Below are 23,386 nucleotides of genomic sequence, written 5' to 3' on the forward strand. Positions count from 1 at the left end.
GCCGCTGAGGATGATTGTGGGATGCAGGGGTGATGATGATAGTGGCGCTGTTAGCGGGTGAAGCTGCCGCCACTACAGCACGATTGCGATTGTTGTCAACGTTTCAGCAAAGAGAGTTGCTTTCAGAAAAGAGACTTGGCCCTGACGAAAGCAAGTCTCTGTACTGAAACGTTGACAACAATCGTGCTTTTACCTTGTTCAAAGTTTTATTTTCATATATATATATATTGCAGGAAAATATTTTTTGGACACCGGCAAGTCGTAGCAAAAAAAAAGACACACGTCGAAAAAAGAAAAGGTTTAACGTTTCGGCCGAGGGACCGGCCCTCGTCAGAATAACAGCAGTGGCTCTAGTCACACAGCATATAAAGGTGATCGTTGCAAGGTCACGTGATGGGATGACAAAGTAAGCAATTCAAATGCAATATACCGAGGCCGCATGCGACACTCTTTTCGGATGAATGCAACATAATAAGTCCGGCACGTGCAGTATAAGAAATCAGCACTGTCAAGCACACACGCGCACAAAAAGTAAGGGGAGAGAAGTGGATACGGTCACTGATGCAAGCAACTGAGTTTTCCTGCGCTTTCATTTAAACCACGTGCTATTGTATCGAATTTATATATAGGAAAGGATTCGCGGACTTCCCTGTCATGATGCGTACGGAAGCCAGATTCAAGTATCGTTGCTTTGATATGGTCAAATGAGTGGCCCGCGACATTGGCATGCTTTGATATCGGAAGGTGAGGTAGTGTAGCGATATGAGCCTTGTGGGTGTTGAACCGCTGCCGGAAGGGGGTTTTGGTCTCGCCAACATACTGCATTTTACAGATATCGCATTCAAGTAGATAAACCACGTTGCTCGTGTGGCAAGTATTGTTCCCATTTATCTTTAAACTGAAGTTAGATGCTGTGCTGCTTGCGCTTATGGATGTAGTCATATGATTGCACACCTTGCAACGCGGTTTGTTGCAAGGGCGGCAGCCAGTAGGCACTTTACGTTTGTTATTGGATGATGTAAGCAGGTCACGTAAATTTTGCGATCTTCTGTACGTTACGCATGGTGGTTCTAGGAATATTGATTTCAATCGCTCGCTCTGTAACATTATGTTATGGTGCTTTTTTAGAACGGCATTTACATTTTGTGCAGGCGCGGAAAATGTGAGAATCAAGTTTGTATTGGAATAAACCGGCTGTCTTGTTTTACGGCATAAAAGTGCTTTGCGGTCATGGCTATCAGCGCGCTTAATGGCGTCGTCGATAATCTCGGGTGGGTACTTCTGCTTAATTAATGCACTACGGAGTTGGGCACAGTTTGAATTAAAATCAGCCTGTTCGGAACATATTCTTTTAAATCGAAGCGCCTGACCATAGGGTATGCTGGTTTTGCAGTGCTTTACATGGTAGCTATTGAAATGTAGGTACTGTTGTTTATCAGTAGGCTTCCTATAAACTTTTGTAGTCAGTTGACCCTCACACAAAGTCAAAGTTACATCCAGAAAGTTGATCGTTTGGTCCGAGTAGGTATGGTTAAAAGAAATGGATGGATGAGCGTTATTAAACTCGTCAATAAAAGATAACAGCTGAGCTTCCCCGTGCTGCCAAATCATGAAGATGTCGTCAATGAACCGCCTGTAGTAGAAAGGTTTCAGCGAACGGCTGCCCAAAAAATCTTTTTCGAGGACACCCATGAAAATATTCGCATAATTAGGGCCGATGGGTGTGCCCATAGAGGTCCCGTTAATTTGAAGGTAATGGATGCCATTGGATTCAAAGTTGTTAAATTCTAGTATCAATTTTAAAAGGGTGACCAAAGTGGAACTGCCAATTACTTTTTCGCAGATCGACTCATTATATGCATGGAGTGTTGCCCGTATACCGTCTTCATGCGGGATATTGGTGTAAAGGGATGCTACATCTAAAGTAACCAGTAGTGAATCAGGGGGAACAGAAAGACCGACAATATCTGATAAAAAGTGGTTAGTATCTTTGACATAAGATGGATAAGAAGGGAGAATCTGGTTAATCACTGTATCTACAAATTGGGAGATTAGTTCTGTAATCGTGCCGATGCCGGAAACGATCGGCCGACCGGGGTTTCCTGCTTTATGGATTTTTGGAAGAAGGTAAAAACGACCCGCGACAGGGCTCAGTGGGATGAGTGATTGCAGGGCGGAAGGCGGAATTTCATGCTTTTCAACCAGGTATGTTATTTTTCTCGTAATAATGGATTTAAAATTCCCAGTGGGATCCTCATCAAGCCGCTTGTAAAACGAGCTATCACCAAGTTGTCTGGATGCTTCGCGGTCATAATCAACTTTGTTCAGTAGTACGATTGCGCCACCTTTATCGGCTGGCTTAACAATGATATCGTCACGAGATTCAAGGTCCTGCATTGCGGACATTTCTTTTGCTGAAAGGTTTCTCTTAAAGTGGGCTTGTTTACGATAAATTTCTAGAACATCCCGTTGAACGGTTATCTCTTTGAGTAGGGGGGGTCCAGTGTTTAAAAGATGGAAGAATAGCAGTATTGGAATCAGAAGGATCTTTGTCAGCAAAATATTCGCGTAATCTGAGGTTTCTGGCAAAATTATCCAAGTCCTTCATGAGGTCAAATTCGCTGTAACTACCTGACGCTGGACAAAAATTGAGTCCTCGCGACAACAGTGAGATTTCGTCATTGGATAGTTTATAACTAGACAAGTTTACTACATTACTAGATGACAGTAGTTCATCCGTCGATGGGGTATTACTTGAGGTATTATTTGAGGTCGGAGGCAGCATGGCGACAGGCATATCGCCTGCGGTGCCAAATGCATATTTCTACGCTAAAGACCTATTTAAAGGCCGGTGTAGTACCCAAGGGCCTCCGAATTGCTGTAAAGCCTGCCATAACAAATATGTCTCCTTCTGACATTGCCGTATGGAATGAGGTACTTTTAAATGCGTCTTTTGGTTTGGTCGGCATTGCAATTCGCCACCACGAATCTACTCTAAGATCTCTTTGTAATCAAGAACGCCAACTGATTTCCCATCATAAACTCAGCTCGCACGAGTCGGAACAACTCGCGGAATACCAACAAAAAAAGTCGATTGAAATTGGTGCGATCAAACGTAAGAAGCTTTTGAGAGATAAAGTTATTGCACCTCATGTAGACCTTGATATGCCTGTCGCCATGCTGCCTCCGACCTCAAATAATACCTCAAGTAATACCCCATCGACGGATGAACTGCTGTCATCTAGTAATGTAGTAAACTTGTCTAGTTATAAACTATCCAATGACGAAATCTCACTGTTGTCGCGAGGACTCAATTTTTGTCCAGCGTCAGGTAGTTACAGCGAATTTGACCTCATGAAGGACTTGGATAATTTTGCCAGAAACCTCAGATTACGCGAATATTTTGCTGACAAGGAATTCTGATTCCAATACTGCTATTCTTCCATCTTTTAAACACTGGACCCCCCCTACTCAAAGCGATAAATGCCTGGATCTATATATCACCGCCGTTCAACGGGATGTTCTAGAAATTTATCGTAAACAAGCCCACTTTAAGAGAAACCTTTCAGCAAAAGAAATGTCGGCAATGCAGGACCTTAAATCTCGTGACGATATCATTGTTAAGCCAGCCGATAAAGGTGGCGCAATTGTACTACTGAACAAAGTTGATTATGACCGCGAAGCGTCCAGACAACTTGGTGATAGCTCGTTTTACAAGCGGCTTGATGAGGATCCCACTGGGAATTTTAAATCCATTATTACGAGAAAAATAACAGACCTGGTTGAAAAGCTTGAAATTCCGCCTTCCGCCCTGCAATCACTCATCCCACTGAGCCCTGTCGCGGGTCGTTTTTACCTTCTTCCAAAAATCCATAAAGCAGGAAACCCCGGTCGGCCGATCGTTTCCGGCATCGGCACGATTACAGAACTAATCTCCCAATTTGTAGATACAGTGATTAACCAGATTCCTCCTTCTTATCCATCTTATGTCAAAGATACTAACCACTTTTTATCAGATATTGTCGGTCTTTTTGTTCCCCCTGATTCACTACTGGTTACTTTAGATGTAGCATCCCTTTACACCAATATCCCGCATGAAGACGGTATACGGGCAACACTCCATGCATATAATGAGTCGATCTGCGAAAAAGTAATTGGCAGTTCCACTTTGGTCACCCTTTTAAAATTGATACTAGAATTTAACAACTTTGAATCCAATGGCATCCATTACCTTCAAATTAACGGGACCTCTATGGGCACACCCATCGGCCCTAATTATGCGAATATATTCATGGGTGTCCTCGAAAAAGATTTTTTTGCCAGCCGTTCGCTGAAACCTTTCTACTACAGGCGGTTCATTGACGACATCTTCATGATTTGGCAGCACGGGGAAGCTCAGCTGTTATCTTTTATTGACGAGTTTAATAACGCTCATCCATCCATTTCTTTTAGCCATACCTACTCGGACCAAACGATCAACTTTCTGGATGTAACTTTGACTTTGTGTGAGGGTCAACTGACTACAAAAGTTTATAGGAAGCCTACTGATAAACAACAGTACCTACATTTCAATAGCTATCATGTAAAGCACTGCAAAACCAGCATACCCTATGGTCAGGCGCTTCGATTTAAAAGAATATGTTCCGAACAGGCTGATTTTAATTCAAACTGTGCCCAACTCCGTAGTGCATTAATTAAGCAGAAGTACCCACCCGAGATTATCGACGACGCCATTAAGCGCGCTGGTAGCCATGACCGCAAAGCACTTTTATGCCGTAAAACAAGGCAGCCGGTTTATTCAAATACAAACTTGATTCTCACATTTTCCGCACCTGCACAAAATGTAAATGCTGTTCTAAAAAAGCACCGTAACATAATGTTACAGAGCGAGCGATTGAAATCAATATTCCGAGAACCACCATGCGTAACGTACAGAAGATCGCAAAATTTACGTGACCTGCTTACATCATCCAATAACAAACGTAAAGTGCCTACTGGCTGCCGCCCTTGCAACAAACCGCGTTGCAAGGTGTGCAATCATGACTACATCCATAAGCGCAAGCAGCACAGCATCTAACTTCAGTTTAAAGATAAATGGGAACAATACTTGCGACACGAGCAACGTGGTTTATCTACTTGAATGCGATATCTGTAAAATGCAGTATGTTGGCGAGACCAAAACCCCCTACCGGCAGCGGTTCAACAACCACAAGGCTCATATCGCTACACTACCTTACCTTCCGATATCAAAGCATGCCAATGTCGCGGGCCGCTCACTTGACCATATCAAAGCAACGATACTTGAATCTGGCTTCCGTACGCATCATGACAGGGAAGTCCGCGAATCCTTTCTTATATATAAATTCGATACAATAGCACGTGGTTTAAATGAAAGCGCAGGAAAACTCAGTTGCTTGCATCAGTGACCGTATCCTCTTCTCTCCCCTTACTTTTTGTGCGCGTGTGTGCTTGACAGTGCTGATTTCTTATACTGCACGTGCCGGACTTATTATGTTGTATTCATCCGAAAAGATATCCGCATGCGTCCTCGGTATATTGCTTTTGAATTGCTTACTTTGTCATCCCATCACGTGACCTTGCAACGATCACCTTTATATGCTGTGTGACTACAGCCACTGCTGTTATTCTGACGAAGGCCGGTCCCTCGGCCGAAACGTTAAACCTTTTCTTTTTTCGACGTGTGTCTTTCTTTTTTTGCCATATATATATATATATATATATATATATATATATATATATATATATATATATATATATATATATATATATATATATATATATATATATATATATGGGAAGCAAATTATCGATTTGGGCTGTTCACCTTTGCATTTTTTTATTTCAATTTTCTGCATTTATTTCTTTTTTGAAATGCCGTCCAACAAATTATGTATTCCGTGGTATTATGTATTATGTATTCCGTGGTTAAAGATCAGCGCCAAAAAACACGACACAACACAAAGGAACGATAAACAGAGAGGGCAGCGCTGTTATTTCTGGTTGTTTTGTGCCGTCTTTTCTCGCGCTGATCGTTAATCATGAATTTTCACCTACTCGCCCAAATCACAGCCCTCTTGAACTATATCTTTATTTCTCCTATCATAACGATTAAAAATGTCCGCTCCACGAATGATGCATTTTCAGGCCAACGACGCCTCATGTCCCCGAAAGGTCTCGCCCTTTCACCGCTTGCCATGATTTGCTTCCGAGCCGCTAGCGGCTCATACTTTTAAGGCTTCGACCCGCTTCCTGGCCGTTGCGCCGCTGCTCGTTCCTGGCTCGAAAGGTGGCGGCAATTTTGAATTTCGCTGCTTGTGCGTTCGTTCCCTTGCAAGTTCATGGCGTCGTTTACAGGCGATCACATTTCCCAATCCCGCTAAATTACACCTAATTCACCCGGCCGTATACCCTTCCCCTAACTGTGCTGCCTTCCATACCCTGGGCACCCTTCAGCGCCTTACGTGGAGATGCCCGAGAGCTCCCTATCCGAAAAAAAAACCACGTGTGAGCGGTGGGAGGAGGCGTTGCACTGCCCAGACCAGGAGGCTCAAGCTTCTCTTGTTGCCCGGGCGGCTGCCATCGTCAACTAACTGTGCTCGCCAAACAATGCGTTTATAAACCATTTAACCCGGCACTGCGCTGAATTCGCAGACCATCGCTATATTCTCTAAAGTGCACTCCCTGCAGTTCTTGACCAGATGATCCCCCATATCATGACCCCCAATTCATCACCGCGCTAGGCACTTTTTCCCTTGAGAGTGGTCTCGCTCGAGTAGTGTGAGCCGGGGCCTTCAACGCATTCGGTATCTCACACTGGACAATTAGATCCTCAATTGGAAGCTGCCTACACGACCCTTGAAGATTCAAGAAGTGTTATTCCTCCCTCCCTGCTATTTCCATTCCCCCCTCTGGCCAACCGGCCTTCCCTTTCCAATGAAGGACTACTACTTTTTCTTCTTTCGCTTCCTCACTCCATCTGCGGGGTACTAACGTTAACTGCCACCTTCCGCGGCTACCGCCCAGTTTAGGCGCGCGCTATAAAACCCTTCAAAGACGCGTGGTCTACGAGCTGGCTCCGGCCCATTCGCATATTAGGAGAGGCGCGATGCGCAGCGGCACTGTGGTCACTCACCACGTTGATGAGCAGCATCAGGGCCGGTGCCAGCCTGGTGGCCAGAGCGATGGATACGAGCCGGCCCATCGCGAACATGCCCTGCGTTGACGAGGATGGCAAGCGATGAACACATGCAACGGCCCTGCCCGTTGCGCCCATGGTGGCGAACAAGAAGTCGCGGAGCAGGACACGTTCCATTGACGCTCCGGCTTCGAAGAATTTAGGAGGCGATAGTTTCGAGCCTGCAGTTTCCTTGAGCCCTATACAGCCGCGGTCACCGCTGGTGGCTGCTAGTAGCAATGTAACCAGCGCCACTGCGCAAGCAAGCGCTGCCCTCTGAAAACTGTCAGGCCGACTCAGACAGCGACGATTCGACGCATTGGTTCAGGCAACATGCATCCCCAGAGCTCTGTTCGTTCTCTCCCGTACGCCTAGGCGATGCTGCGATGCGGGATTCGGTCTAACGGCACTATTCGGCCACCGCTGCCATGTTTCATTTATTTCTGCGCGGAACTGTACATACTTTGCCCTGTTGGCAACCGGCCGCTGCCGCCGCTTGTCTTGTGGACCCCGTGAGACTCGTTTTGTGATTTTTTGTCCACAGCACTGATGTTGTTCAATTAAAAAGGATTGATTGATTGAAATATTTGATAAATATAGTTATTTGGGGTTTGTGTATCCGGTCTCCTTTGCCTGATAGCCTGAACCTTTTCGTAATGTTGCCCACCTTTACACACTTTCTCATCTGTCTATTTTATTCACGAAGCTGTGGGCCCACTCCATTAATAGCAGTTCAAGCTTTAAATTCTACGAAGCCTTTCCCACGGGACAAAGAACGGAAGGAATTTCAAAGGAATCTGGAGGCAGTGGGGACGCCAATGTCGCTGGTTAGCAGCCAGCCAGGTGGCCCAGAACAGCGGCGCTTCGCAGCCCTCAAAGCATGCAGCGCAGTAAACAGCCCACGGTGCTTCGGAGAAGGTGGCGCGCGTACCCAGAAGAGGGCGTTGAGGTAGGCAGCGTCGGCCCTTGGAAGACGCGCGTCTCCTTTCACGGCGTACGAGTAGATGTAGCCGCCGTACGCCGCCTGCAGGGAGGACACGAGACAAGAAAATGGCTGAGGTTTAACAATTCTAAACCTAGTTACCACGAGCGAAAGCAAGGACTACGCACACAGTGTTTCGTGAAAGTTGGCCTTTGCTCTAGATCTCGCACCCTGCCGTCTAGCTACGTGTACTGGGTGATTTGATTCACTATTTCGTTTTCTCCGAAGAGCATGCGCCGAGAGCCCAACCGGCGCGCCATCTGAGGCGAGACTGAGGGGACAAGTGGCGGCAAAGCAGTCGTTAAAACCTCCCCAAGTCCCGTGGTTGGCTCCGAGCAAGTGGAGCGATAAGAAAGGCGCAGCCTGCGCGCCTGGAGGTCACTTGCGACACGATGAATGACCTTGAACGATGTAGCGTAGTAGAGGTTCCTCTTTAATAACTTACACGCCTTGCCATCTTGTGTCTCACATCTGCCCCCTCCCACCTGGATAAATATCTACGGCCCCCTTTATCTCTTAGAAACCCCGCACAGCCCTCAACATTTGCCTTGGAAGGAACCTTCTCTTCGTGAAGCAGCAAAACACTGGAAATAAATTTTGCTAACTGCACTGATTGTTCCGTAGTTAAAGCATCTTGGCCAATGCAAGCATGTTTCGTTTCCACTGCGGAGCAGTATACCTCTACCCGTCCAGGAAATTTTCGAATCCGCGTGAGCAGAAAACCCCAAGGCTAAATAAAAGACCTTGCTGGCACCCCCAGGAATCGAACTTGGACTCGAATAGAGAAACGGAGTGAGAGTCCGTCGTCCTACAGACTGAGCTACGCTCACACGAGGAGATGGGGAGACCGATGGTGTACTCAACGAGTACAGCGGCGGGTCTACCACGTGCGCTCATTCAGAGCCCTCGTGTAAAGTGCAAACCGCACAATGCTCTCGGCATTCATTTGGCGTTCACGGCGTTCACGTGGTTTGGTTTAGCGGCGAACGGAACAGCATCTGGGGAGGGGGAGGGCACTCCTTGGCGGCGACGCACGAAGCAAGAGTAAGGGGGAGGCAGCGAGAGTGATGACGCCATAGCCGCGCGTGCCGCTCTCCCTCTCCACACCCTTCTCCGGACTATCCTCTCGGTTTTCTTTCTGCCGTCGCTGCTGCGGTCGTCACTGGGTAACGCGGTGCCGCCCCCGCGAAACCCAGGTAAGAGCTGCCAGAGTCTCTGGTTTCCCTCTTTGCAGAGGCAGTGTCGTCGCATGGGTAATCGTTGTAGTGTCGTTTACAGCTTCGCAGTCCGACCACCTTCACAGCGTGGATTGAAGCCGAAGTTTTTTTGTTGTCACATCTGTGCCGTCAGTCTTGCGCCGTATTAGAGAGTAGATCGCTTGGTCTGCGGCACAGCATTGGGTACTGTGCTTACTAGGATCGGTGAAGCTGAAGGTAATGTTTTCCCTTGCTAGCTACGACTATATGAAGCCGGCTGAACTCTCAATGTTCAAATAAGGGAACTGGCGACTGGACCTCGGGTTCTCATTGCATTGCGGTGCTATATATGCAACAGTCATAGTTTGGCTTCTAGTGGTTTTCTTCAGAAAGTTCTTGCCTAAAATGCGCTATTTCAAAATTTCAAGGGTATCCCAGGATTGCTGCAGGTTTTCGTTTTTAACGGCATTAGCGGTTTGTATCCGGCTATTGCGGGAAAACTACTTCGCAGCTCTTTTTATTTTACCGGGGCATATAGTTCAGTAGAACGACGATTGGGCTAGTTGGTAGCTGTCCATCTTGAAGGTGGAAGAGCTCCCACAACAGGAACGAAAGTAGAAAACAGAGACGGCACGGCGCTAACTCGCCACGATTTATTTATTGAAAAAAAAACACAAATATATACTTTCAACATGACGTGGTGCCTTCATCCCGCCCAAGCTAGAACCACGAGTCACTTTTTACAGGGATTAAATACCGATGCACACGCGGAAATCAAGAGATAAGGGCACACTAACACCTACTAACATCTTTTTTTTTTTGGGGGGGGGGAGCTTCCATCAGCTTTCGAGTGGTTTTATCTCGATGCCGTGACAAAACTGTGGCATCGCAGAAGACGGGCGAACATCCATGCGTGGTGCAGTGTTTCTATAGTTGGGAGCCCTGCTTTCAAAACATCGCCCAGTTTGTTCTAATAAACGTGGCCACACGTCATCGGTACAAGATATAGAACACACGTTGCGGGGACAATACTGCCGCATAAATGACCGAGTTATGCGTCAAAATAGACAGAATGGTATGTCCAAGTTAAGAAAACAAGCATGCCAAGTGAAACATACTTCCCCCTTTGTGCTTTGTGCAACGTGTGTTGTTTATCTGACACAGATGACGTGTGGCCACATTTATGTAGGATAAACTTGGCGATGTTTTAAACATGCGTCTTCAAGAACATAAGAACGGCGAAAATCAAAGCATTGCTGCCAACTATGGGAAGACTGCACCAAGCATGGGTGTTCGCCTATCTCTGCGATGCAACATTTTTGTCACGGCATCGAGATATTAAAAGGTCCGGAGATAGATGTGTTAGTGCCCCGTCAATTTTTATAACAGACAAATAATATTCTTATCTGTTCCACTCATTGCGATTGTAGGGGTTTCTTGATATCGCATGCTGTTTCAATGCCCTTACCCTTCGATTGTCGCGTGTACACCCGTATGCAGTTAATCCCTGTAAAAAGTGACTTTCATGATTTTAGCTTGGGCGGGATGAACGCACCAGGTGAGAGAGACGTTTAAAGTATATATTTTTTTCTTTTCAATAAATAAATCGTGGCGAGTTAGCGCCGTGTCGTCTCTGTTTTCTACTTTCGTCCCTGTTGTGTGAGCTTTTCCACCTTCAAGATTACTAAGACGGTAAGTTGGGCGAGTTGGTTACTGACTAAGGAAATCATCGTACACTAAACAGAGACGGAGGTAAAAGAGGCGACTAAACACACGCTCGAACTTCAACTCAGTTTATGCAACAGAAACGCAAAAAGGCTATATGTACATGAAGCGTGGAACGGGTAAAAAGCAGTGAACACAAACCAAATAAAACAAAATAGTATCGCACTCGTCACACTTGCTCATATAACAGAGCCACCTCACAGGGCCCGCCAATATCACTCGGCGTAAATTAAACTTGCACATGTGTTCGGCTATCACCCCTCACCCGTGCACAACCTGCTCCCCCTCTCCAAAAAGCCGATTTCCTTTTCAGACAGTGCCAGGGACGGTGAACTGATGCACCTTTCCCTTTCTCTGTTTATCATGAAAGCCTCAAAAATTTCTCGTTCTATCTGCGAGGAAGACCTGTACAGGATGCGCCTGTGCAGAAAATCTGGAGTGCAATCCTCACACCTCCGGCAGTGATCAGCCAGGTGGCCAGCCCCCATCTGCGCCTTCACAGCCGCTTGGTGCTCTTTCAGCCTTACATTAAGGCACCTGCCCGTTTGACCGACGTAGCATTTCTTGCACGACAGGGGGATCCTGTATACTACGCCAATCGCGCAATCCACAAACCTACTTTTGTGCTTCGTGTCACAGCGGGGCTTTGTGCAAGGGTTGTTCACCTTACGCAGCATCTTGGAGAGCTTCTCAGGTGCCGAGAATACAACCTGCACACCGCACTTCCCACCGACCTTTTTCAGGCGGTGGGACACTTGATGCACGTACGGAACAGCCACCACAGGCACTTTTTGCCTTTGGCTTTCCGAACCTGGCAAGCGGTCACCTGGCAAGCGGTCAGCACTCGTGATCAGGTCGTGCCAGCATAAAATGCAGTCTAGTTTGCTTGAGCAGGCTGAACGACTGAGAGCGGCAGGTTTTCCATAAGAAGTTGTGTCCTCCGTGGCGGAGAACCTTGTCAAGGAGAACCGAGAACCGACCTGCCTTATCGCTAGGCAAAGTGCTGCTTTAAATTTTAACCGTAATTCGTGACGGAAGCACGCAACTGGCGTGGTAATTATGGGTGCTCAACCATATCTCTGACGTCACTCCGGACATGCGCGCCGGTAGCTGAGGCGTCGCTGCCCCTTCCTCCGCTTCAGTTGAGCATGGCTGAGCTTGTCGTTCCTACGTGTCCACCTGCCCCCTTCAGTAGTTCGTTTCGGCACTACATTTTCTTTCTACAAACAGAGAAAAGCATTTTCTCTGCTGGCAAAAGGTACAGAAGCTGTCCTTGTTTTCATTGCGGTGTTCATCATCGTTGAACACGATTGAACCACGGCGGTTCTTCGCCGAGATTTAACTTGGCGCGTCCAGCCGGAGCACTCACCTGAAGACCGTCGTAGAGGAACATCATGAAAGCGGTGAGAAGCGAGACGAGGACTATCTGCGATGTGGCAGTGGCCTTGCCAGTCTTGTCAGGAACGGCCGGAACTGCATCATCGGATGAGAGTGAAAAAAGATCAGGCAAGAATAGAACGAGCTAGCTTGGTGACGCTACTGGCCTCTAAATTCACTGCCTGAGCGTAGTGCAGATCGCCCGGTAATTTAATTTGAATGTGGAAGTATGAAATGGGCTGCTGAACTGAAAAAAACGCCTAAGACGTCTGCATATAGGAGCGACACAACTCCTGAAATGACCGATAGTGCGGAGAGAACAAAAATTAAATAATTGAATCGAAGAGAAAACTCTCAATTCGTTGGGAATTGAACCGAAGGACTCGAACCTCTTCGGCAAGACGTTCTGTACGCCAGCGCGGCGTCAAGGCTGTAACTGAAGAAGGGCGGTCGGTCAGGTAAAATGAGTTTGACGCCAGTGTGAAGCTCGTTTCATGCGTTACTCACAAAGTCATACTAAGATGGGTCCACGCAGAGCTTGGAGGAAATGAGACTCACTGAGGCGGGCGAAAAACATTAACCATTAGTTTAATGGAGTGTCTCAGTGGTGCCGACTTCCTCACCAGGTTGGGCGGAATCGTTCGGGTCGCAGGGGTGGTCAACGTCGACGGGACGCCGACGGGCCAAGTGGGTCTCGGGGCCAGGAGACGAAGGCAGTGCGGGGCCGGTGGCTCGAAAGGTCTCCCTGTCGCGGTGAATCCCAGGGCAGGAGCGGGAGGCGGTACCGGACCGGTAGTTCGGCGAGCTCGAGCTGTAGGCCGTGGTGTCAGGAAGGAGAGGCCGGGCACGACCGGTAGCTCGGCGGGCTCGGGAAGTAGACCGGGGCAGGAAACGTTGGCAGCGTGCGGGCTCTTGGAAGGGACGCGCTTTCGGATTTCGCCTACGGCTGCGTCCGGATCGCAAGACGGTCACCCCACATCTGACCCTGATCCTCTCCGTTCGTTCCTCTTTATCTCCTCCTCCTTCTACGTCCGAGCAGCGGCGGGAAAAAGGGGGAGAAGGGCCGGCTTCAAGCGGCGGTGGACGACGTGGCGGGCTGTGTACCCGCCAAGGGCGCGTCGAGCAGGAGAGAAGCCTGCCTCGCCCCGAGGCAAAACGGAACCATGTGTCCTTAGCGAAGCAGCCGCGCATTCCCACGGGAAAACTTCCAGCGGCCAAAGGTCCTCCATCTGGTTCGGAGTAGCCGGGGCACATACACGACCGTCACACCAGCGTCAAACCGCACCACTGAGTGCCAGTGGTACGGAGCACTACGGGATTAGTATCTGACTGCGAGGGTTCTTCTTTTCCGAAGTGGCCAACTGTTGACCCTGTGTCCTCACGCAATTTATGATCCAGTGTGCACTACCGAGAAGCGACAGGCGTGCTCCGAAGGTGCGCGAGCAACGCCTCGAAGTTCAGCATCTCCTATGGAACGGAGGGCGTTCAGCCACTGCATGCGCCTCGGCCCGCCCACAAATGGCACTGCACGGAACGATACTTCCCCGCTAGAAGTGGTGCTTGGAGCTTGATCCGGCCCATTTGTGCAACCAGCAGCACAGTAATAGCGGGTCGCGGCGACCCCTAATGTATCGCTAATAACGTCGGAAGCCATAGTCGTGGTGCACGGAACCGGTTTCAACGACTCTCCAAAAAATTAGCAGTGGCTCAGCTCTTCTATGTCAGGATATACGTAGCGTGAGCTAAGGTTCAATACAATCCAGTCCAATCCAGTCCAGTCCAGTCCAGTCCAGTACAATTCAGTCTAATCCAGTCCAGTCCAGTCCTGTTCAGTCACTCCTTGCGCATGCCCAGCACGGATCTTCATGAGCCACGTGAAGCGGCTTTCAAGCGGCTGCAGTGCAGCGGCAGACTTGGCTACTGCGCAACTGAGGCGCACACCTGGGCACGCGCCGGCGCCAGTGAGTCTACCGCGGCTATGACGCAACACAATCTAACACAATCAACTTTAATCCAATCCAATCCAATCCAAGCCAAGCCAAGTCAAGCAAACCAAGCCAAGCCAAGCCAATCCAATCCAATGTCCCTCGCTCTTGCGCAGAACGGCTCTTCACGGCATACGCAAAACTGCTCAACCTCGGCCAGTGTAGCTTACGCTACAAAATAAACCACAAGAACTACATCCCGACACATAAGCTTGTTGCCAAAAGTGTTTTTCTTAAAGAAAAAATAATATTCACACACACATACAAGTGCGTATGTATGAACTTTGAAATATTGAACATCGTACAATCCCGCCGCAAAACGAGTTCGCGTCATTCCGCGTCACTGCTGTAGTTGTTGCGGCCGCCGCAAACAGCGAAGGGCCCTTTTTTCTTTTTCCAGTCTTTTTCAGTTAAATACTGCTTCAGCGCGTGGTGAGGCGCGTGGTTAATTTGAGCCCGTTTGAGCAATGCAAAAGCAAACACGAGCTTGACAGACGCACTTTGGCGCCCTTTAATACGCAGTTGCACGCGCGAACTTCTGATGCACGTGTGTCAGATGCGCTGCGAAGCTGTGCCGGAAGCATTGCGCGAGACTTCCTTATTGCCAAGCCCGATTACGCTATCGCGTTCCACGCGCAAAGACTAAGCTTAGGCGTCCTGAAATTTTAACTGTGGAGCTGCTACAAAATTACCGGCGATGATGCCGGTCACGGCAGGCGAAGGTACCCCGCTGGACCGACAGATGGCACCATCGCCTCAACGGTCGTCCATGCGCGACCTCGGCAGGCGGCACAGCGGCGCAGCTACACCTTCCTGGATATGCACCGAGGATAAACTACCAGACAGCTTCGGGAACGTGCACACCGCGATTGGCAGCGTTTCGTGCGAGGTTGGCGCGCTAGCGCGTCGAAGTCATCCCCACTGTTTCAGCAGTCTTCACAGGTGCAGAAGTGGCTTGAATTTTTAAATGCAGAGCATTTCTTTAATTCACGGTGTTACGCGTCCGTAACTCGGCGTCCGCAGCCAGTCAGCACGTGCGCCCCTCCCCCGCTCCTCCTCGCTCTCAACAACAGGTGCGGGCGCGCATGCGCGTGCGCTGGCGCTGAAAGAGGCAAAACAGACGACTGGGCGAGTTGGTACATTGTCTTGCTTGGTAACAGCGCAAATAAAACAGGACACAAAAGGAAGAAGGAACGGACACAGCGCTGACTTACAACTGAAATTTTATTGCGGTTGCCAGCGGTTTTGTAGGAACACTGGCAATAACAACAAAAAGGAAAAGTAGAAAAGGAGAAGGAAAAGAAAAGTTTTTATACATGATAACATGAAAGGAATAGAACATCACGTATTCCTTGGCGTGTCACGATAAGAATGTTGGGAAGGCAAAAACTCCCAGTGGTCATGACGAAACGAGATAAGTACAAATGACGTAACACAAATCATGGTCGCAATCGAACTGTGGGACAGGCCTAAGTAATCTTCATTTACCGGGAGGGGTGCGCTGCGCCAAGTAGTGACACTCCTTATCTGAGAGGGAGATAGATGGAATGCTTACGCATTGTTGTCCTAACTTTAAGATTTCGTTGGCTTCTAAAATTTCCCGCACAATTTGGTTGTCATGCTTCCCTATCACTATGCTCTGATCCAGCGCCGGCCGACATTTGGAAACACAATCGCGGCAATGTTTGGCGAGATGACCACTGAACGCTTTGGAAACGTTATAGTTGTGCTCCCAGATGTCTCAATGAAAGATTAAGGGTGCACAACTATAACGTTTCCAAAGCGTTCAGTGGATATCTCGCCAAACATTGCCGCGATTGTGTTTCCAAATGTCGGCCGGCGCTGGATCAGAGCATAGTGATAGGGAAGCATGACAACCAAATCGTGCGGGAAATTTTAGAAGCCAACGAAATCTCAAAGTTAGGACAACAATGCGTAAGCATTCGATCTATCTCCCTCTCAGATAAGGAGTGTCACTACCTGGCGCAGCGCACCCCTCCCGCTAAATGAAGATTACTTAGGCCTGTCCCACAGTTCGATTGCGACCATGATTTGTGTTACGTCATTTGTACTTATCTCGTTTCGTCATGACCACTGTGAGTTTTTGCCTTCCCAAAATTCTTATCGTGACACGCCAAGGAATACGTGATGTTCTATTCCTTTCATGTTATCATGTATAAAAACTTTTCTTTTCCTTCTCCTTTTCTACTTTTTCCTTTTTGTTGTTATTGCCAGTGTTCCTACAAAACCGCTGGCAACCGCAATAAAATTTCAGCTGTAAGTCAGCGCTGTGTCCGTTCCTTCTTCCTTTTGTGTCCTGTTTTATTTGCGCTGTTACCAAGCAAGACTGAAAGAGGCGTTAGAGCAGCAGGTGCTACCTCCTCTCCCTCGACTGCGCGCGCTACGAAAACTCCCACCTCCCCTCGCGGGAACCCCTGTGTAGATGCGACGCATAGGCGGAGCGGCGAAGGGACCGCGCTTTATAGCGCGCATAACGTTGAGGGGACTGCGTAAGCCGGTCCCAGTCGATGACGACGTTGGCGTACTTGTAAAGCGGCGTGGACTCTAGGTGCTTGAGCCAAGCGTGGACGTTGCTTCGCCGGAGAACGGCACACCGGTTATATGCGCAGCGCGCCCGAAGGAGAGGAAACCGCGGAAGAGAGAGTACTGCACATGCGCCGGCCCCAGCGCGTCTGCCGCGGCTATGACGCAACACAATCCAACACAATCCAACATAATCCACTTTAATCCAATCCAATCCAATCCAATCGAATCCAATCCCAGCCAATCCAATCGAATCCAATCCAATGCCCCTCGCCAGAGAGTGTTCGCTATCGGAGAGGAGAGAGGGGTGAGCGGCGGAGAGCGCAGCTGGCGCGGCGAGGAGAATGGGGGATGGGTGGACAACGCCGCCGACGACGACGACGACGACGCCGGAGGGACAAGGCGAGTGAATCAGATGCTCTGCATCTAATATACTTGTTGCCCGAGCGAAGGATCGGCGGCCCGACGTTGACGTTTGGCCGGGGCTTCTCGTGCACGAAGTTCGGCGTCGGCAGCGCGCCGTCTCGCCGCCTTGTCTTCTGCCGCCGTCGATGAAGAGGATGGCACGATGTCTTGAACTGGTACTGCAACGCTGACGTTGGCTCGCGTCGCGGTACTGGTTGAAGGTGTTGCTTCCATCTCTTATGAACTTCGACGATGGGCACTGCCCTCCCGAGAGGGGTAATAAGAAAGAAAAGAAAAGAAAGAAAAGAGTAATAATTAAGATCCAACCGATTGCCCCGCAGAGAGGGTGGGGTGCAAACGATGGCAATAAATAACACGTTACGTACTTACGTCTCTCTCTCTCTCTCTCTCTCTCTCTCGCTCGCTCTCTCTCTCTCTCGTCTCGCAACCCAACTACCCAACCCCTACGACAACAACAACTACAACTACCACCGCCAACTACCACAACCTACGCCACGTGACCACCCCCCATGCACTGCATTTGCTCGTGTCCCTCGCGCGGGGGCATGCGACGGAGGTTTTGTAACTTGACCGCACCCCGGAGGAGAGCAGCACACGGATGACCGGGGAAATAAGAGGCGGAGAAGAGCGTGCTTACGGGACGGGTCGTCGACGGACTCGTACCACGCTTGCTTGGTGGTTGCCGGGTCCTGGGCGGCCAGGCGCCGCCTGTACCACTGCTTGGCCACTAGCGACACAGCCAGGAGGACCACGGGCACCTGAAGGACACACAAGGAAGGACTCATCACTTCTCTTATTTATTTGTTTATTTATTTATTTATTTATTTATTTATTTATTTATTTATTTATTCGAAATACCGTCATGGCCCCAGGGGCATTACTGACATTACGGGGCATCATCTCACACTCCCGAAAACGTCGAACAAGCTCATGCGATTATTGCCACGCTTCATTTTAACGCGCCTCCATAGTTGAGTTGTATCCTTGTGTTTCGTTCTGTGTTTAAACGTACAAGTACTTCCCCGCCATATTGAATCGCTATAATTGAAATACAGACACAAATGCAGATGCCTCTTGCGCGGATGAAATTGAACCAAAACATAAACATGAACGCCGCGTTGCCGCCATTTCTCGCCGAGAGGTCCTTTGGAAGGACTGGAATTCTGCACTCCAAAGTCAACGGCGCAGTCGACTATATAGTGCGAAAAACGAAGAAAATCCTTGCAGTCAGAAAGCAACTGATGGACCCAACTGTCAAGAAGCTGTGCTGTCGTGCGTAATGTTTTTAGGCATGGCTAAAAACACTACGCTAGGCAGAGAAGGGAAAGAGGAGGCTGACATTCTGCATCCTTGTGATACGCGCGCGGGAGCACACCCCACTCTCCCTACCCAAGAATCGCATGTTCTGTGGATCTCAACAGCCTGCTTTGATTTTGCTCCCCCGTAGCATTTTTGATAAATTCGTGTCTTATTTGCTTATTTTTTGGGACTGAACTGCTTAAGGCATATAGAACGGCAGTTGCAGGTCTGAGCTGCCTCGTCCATGATTTCGCGCCTCGTTTCCTTGTTGTGCTTGTGAAAATGCGCAAACAAGCAGGCATGAAACTATGAAAATGGGTTTGGCTAAGCGTACTTCAAACAGTTTCGAACACCTAACGCCAGCCCCATCTGTTACTCGACATCGAGCATTCCCGCAACAACACAACGGCCTGCTCTTCGTCTTCAAGGTTTGTCCCGTGCCTTTACATCTGTGGATTCCGCCGTGCTTAAAGGGACAGTGATGGCAACCAGCAAGTTAATTGCAAACGAAAGCCTGATCTTCCCGGCGCCGAAAGATGCTCAATTGCTGAGAAATTAGTAATCGAACGCTGCTCAAACGTGACGCCAACAGCGGCCAACAGCCGTTGTTTGCGTCGCGGCAAACCGGAAGCAAGCGGCAGCCGTCATGTGTAGCGGTATAGAAGCAACCGGATACAACGCTACCTACCGAACGGTTCGCTCAGTATCGGCCATACTTTTCCCGCACGGCCTCTGCAGCTCCAGAGCACAAAGCAAAACGTTCTTCCATAAGACCCGTGCAGAATTGATGGTTTGTTGAAGAGAAACATATTGCCCCTTTGATGCCCCGCGAATGTTGGCGTCGAACCAACCGCTCGTGCGCAGCTTGTACGCATCCTCGAGACGCGGTACCGTACCACATGTATATGCACGAACGAGTAGCGCCGTCCAGCGGCAGCAAGGAAAGACGTTGTGCGCGCCACATGATTTGAGCACTTCCGGTGAAGGTTGTGACTTGTAGGCAGTGGCAGCGGCACCTCCCTTCACGTTTTCGCTACTTGAAGGGACACTGAAGTGAATTGGTCAAGCTCCCATTTTTGCCTGCACTGCTTACACTGGTTAAAATGAACCCACGTTTCATCGTTTATCCGGGTGATAAGGCGGTATTTATTCTAAAGACCTGAAAGGAGAAAAACTACTATGCGCGGTCTGCGGCAGCTGCACCAACAAAGGTAGTACGGGATTGGACGATGTCCAAGATTAGCATTCAAAGAAGGTTCAGTTTCGGTCCTGTGAAACAGAATGCTTGGCATCCGACATTATCGTTGGATGGGTATTCTCGATATCTCAGTAATCACCATACCGCGCTTTTGCCATGTTGTCGGCTGTAACGCGCAGCAGATAAGCCTACCATGACGTCTTGGAATCGCCGCTATCAATATCTGAGGCCTACGCAGTGGATGAACGCCCTCCGCGTCACCGCAGACGCTCAAATGGCATGGGCTTTTCCCCCATCTTTGGAGCTTGCCTAACTCCCGCCTTTATCGTAAAAAGCGTCTTCGCACCAGGCTACGAATCTGCTGATTCTGGCCTCCGCCCACTGCCCGCAAGCAGTTGGTGCTTATGGCAACAGTACTCCAACGCGAGAGAGAGAGACAAAGAGAGAAATACGTTTTATTTCTGGCCAGGCCTGGGGACGGTTGAGCCTCAGAAGCGCAGATCTGTGGGCCCGAGGGCGCACTGGGATTGGACGTCCGAGCGCGCCAGGGCAGACAGCCTAGAGTCTGAGGAGTTGGGTAGTGTTACGAATCATCCCGCCGGAGGGCTTTGTTCAACACTCCTCGGCTGTGTGGCGAAGACTCCACTACGTGTGCCCTTCGAGCAGGCCCCCCCGGTCGGTGACTCACGCTTGCAGCCGACAGATTCAACACGTCGCTATATGTCTGGATCGTAGGCGCCTCGCTATCGGCGCGATTCAAACTTCGGCGTTGGCAGACATGCTTCAACCTGTCCGAAGGACACGGAAGCCGCTGCAGGGACCTCGTCTCTCCGGTCTCTCGGACTCAGCGTCCACCGCTACTACCGACCGCTCACGAAATCTGGAAAGAGCGTTGTGTGTGTCGTGTGCACAATCTAGAGGGAACGCTTGTTTTAACCGTCAGCGCTTGGGGATAAATAAGACCCCCCCAAGCGCTGCAGCTCATTCCTGTTTGAGCCGTGAATCAATGCTGTCACTCTGCTCGAGTCCTGTACCGTAACATCGCCAGTCGGGGCATTGCTCTTGTCTGACTTCGGCCCATCTCTCGCCATGCAGTGAAGAAGTAACGCTTGCCTTCGGCTTCTGGGCTTCTTCGAGGAAGCGAGATTGGCTGACCGCACGCTTCACCGCGCTACCAAACGCATGTCGGAGGCGACGGAGCTCGGCTCAGGTACGCCTGCCCATATGCAGCAACGGGTTGTCAGCGGTGTGATGACAACTTTGCAACATCTGGTTGGCAACGGTCGGATGGCAACTTCGTAACACCTGGAGCCAGCGGTGCAACATGCAGGTCAAGGCGGCTTCGGACGTCAAGGCGGCTGCGGACTTCGCAGAATTCACTCCGGTCAATGGTGAGTGGGGGACTTTTCTTCACTGAGTTTTACCAGGCTTCTCAGGATAGCTGGTAGAGCGTGTGCTTTTGTCCCGTGGGTTATTCGCGAGGCTGTAGAGGAAGAGGCTGAGCGCCAGCGTGAGGAACGCGAGGAGAAAACGCGAGAACGGGAGCAACGGCATGAGCTAGAAATGAAGCGTCTAGAGGTCCAGGCATCTCGACCTATGCGTCAGAGTGACATCAGCGCGCAGACTGCGGCGACTGTACGACCGACGTTGCGAATGATAGAACCTAATGCGACCTTAAGAGGTAGGAGAAGACATCGGTCTTTTTTTGGTCAACTTCGAGCGTACGGGCGAGAGGGCCCAGTTTAGCCGAGACTCAAGGCCGCAAAAGCTTCTTACGCTTTTGCCAGGTGAGGCATCCGACGTGATGGCCCGCGTGCCAAAGGAGGAGGGGGAGGACTACGAGAAAGTCAAGTCGAGCCTCCTGCGTAAGTACAGGCTGTCGGCAGAGGCGTTTCGCAAGAGTTCCGTGAAGCCCAAAAGGCTAAGGGCGAGGTACTAGGAGTTCGCCTATAAGCTGAGGGCTAATATGGAAGAGTGGCTCAAAGAGGCAAAGGCTTTCGCTTTCGGAGAGAACGAGAAGGTAGTTGAGTGCTTCGGTCTCGAGCACTTTTACCGCCGTCTACCAGAAAACCTGAGTCTTTGGGTGCAAGACAGGCCCGGGGTAAATACTGTGTATAAAGCAGCTCAGCTAGCCGACAAGTTCGTCATACATTGAGGTGCACAGGGGCCGAAAGACGGCCAAAAAAAGTTCAGGCCGAGGTCTGATAAGTCAGGGCCGAAAGGCAGAGCTCCGCGGGAAGATGGTGGAGCTAGCAAAGTCGTTTTCTCGGGCAGTGAAACCGACCGGGAAAACAAAAAGAGCGCAGGCGCTGAGGTGCAGCGCCGAAAGAAAGCTTTTGAGGCGCGAAAACAGGCTGCGTGTTACAACTGCGGCGAGACGGGGCATTTCGCTGCGAGTTGGAAAAAGGGCGAGCTTGTCTTTCACGTGCTAGACCAGAGTGAGGACAGCAGGCAGTTTCTAGAGCCGTACATACGTGAGCTCGTCGTCAACGGTAAACCGTGCCGAGTTCTTGGCGACTCCGCGGCGACGGTAGACATGATCCACCCTTCGTACGTTGAACTGCATCAGCTAACGGGACAGTGTTTTGGGTGAAGCAGGCCGTAGCAGCACGAAATGTGCGCCTGCCGATTGCTAAGGTCAGCATCGGAGGTCCGTTTGGTGAACTTGTCACGCGGGCGGCAGTATCCCCACAACATCTTCTGGAATACATATACCTATACTCGAAGAGGTCGGATCAGCTGTTACGCGACAAGGGGTACAATTTCGAGAAACTGCCGAGGAAAGAATCAGGTCAGCTCACTGCGAAGGGCTCAAGTAAGAGTAGTGTCACCACCTTTGAGAGGAATGGCGAAACTCAGAAAGATAGCGAGGATAGTGCATTCCGGAGGATAGTGCATTCCGAATAGTGCATTCAGGAGACGTACGCTGTGCGCCGCGTCTCAGTGCACCTCGGAGCTGCCGAGAACGAAAGCGCACGGCTTGCTCGAGCGGTGAAAATCAGAGCAGTTTTCTCCGCGCGCTCGAGATACTTCTCGGAAGAAGGCCGATGTACTCTCGACCGGTCGCAGCAGCTTTCAGAGAATGGGGGCACTTCAGGTGCGGTTCGAAAAGGGGAAAGCTCAGGGCAATGACGAGAGCTCAAATCGCAGCTCTCAGCGCGAGAAGTGGCCTTTAGACGCCTGACTTTCTCAATTGCATTGTTTTTCCTGAAGCATGTTTCGCCCTTTACGATTATGTTTCTTTTTGTGTGGGACACTTCCAATCACGGGAAATGTCACCTTTCAAGCTTGGTGCTTGTCTAAAGTACTGCTGGGCTAAAACACAACTAGTGTAGTTAGTTATTAGCGTATTTTATCGCAACTAAAAGCCTGGTATTGTGGATTTGTGGATTTGTCTTCGTACGTGCCGGCGATGCGGTTGCGTCTGCTTGTGTTGTTCTGTTGCTTGCCTGACCAAGC

At 49.7% G+C, this 23,386-nt stretch overlaps 1 protein-coding gene across 1 annotated transcript in view; it reads right to left on the reverse strand.

Annotated features, from left to right (window-relative positions):
* LOC144158132 (major facilitator superfamily domain-containing protein 4A-like) overlaps positions 1–23,386 on the reverse strand; it is a 692,369-nt gene that overhangs the window by 71,760 nt on the left and 597,223 nt on the right. Inside the window, exons 4-7 of the mRNA XM_077688787.1 lie at positions 18,068–18,188; positions 12,468–12,571; positions 8,127–8,219; positions 7,154–7,234 (exon numbers count right to left, since the gene is read on the reverse strand). Of these exons, the coding sequence (XP_077544913.1) occupies positions 7,154–7,234; positions 8,127–8,219; positions 12,468–12,571; positions 18,068–18,188 (399 nt within the window). The remainder of the gene's footprint in view (positions 1–7,153; positions 7,235–8,126; positions 8,220–12,467; positions 12,572–18,067; positions 18,189–23,386) is intronic.

Source organism: Haemaphysalis longicornis, unplaced genomic scaffold (genome assembly GCF_048455015.1).
Source record: "Haemaphysalis longicornis isolate Haplotype H1 unplaced genomic scaffold, Haemaphysalis longicornis Haplotype H1 scaffold_10, whole genome shotgun sequence".
NCBI lineage: Eukaryota > Metazoa > Arthropoda > Arachnida > Ixodida > Ixodidae > Haemaphysalis > Haemaphysalis longicornis.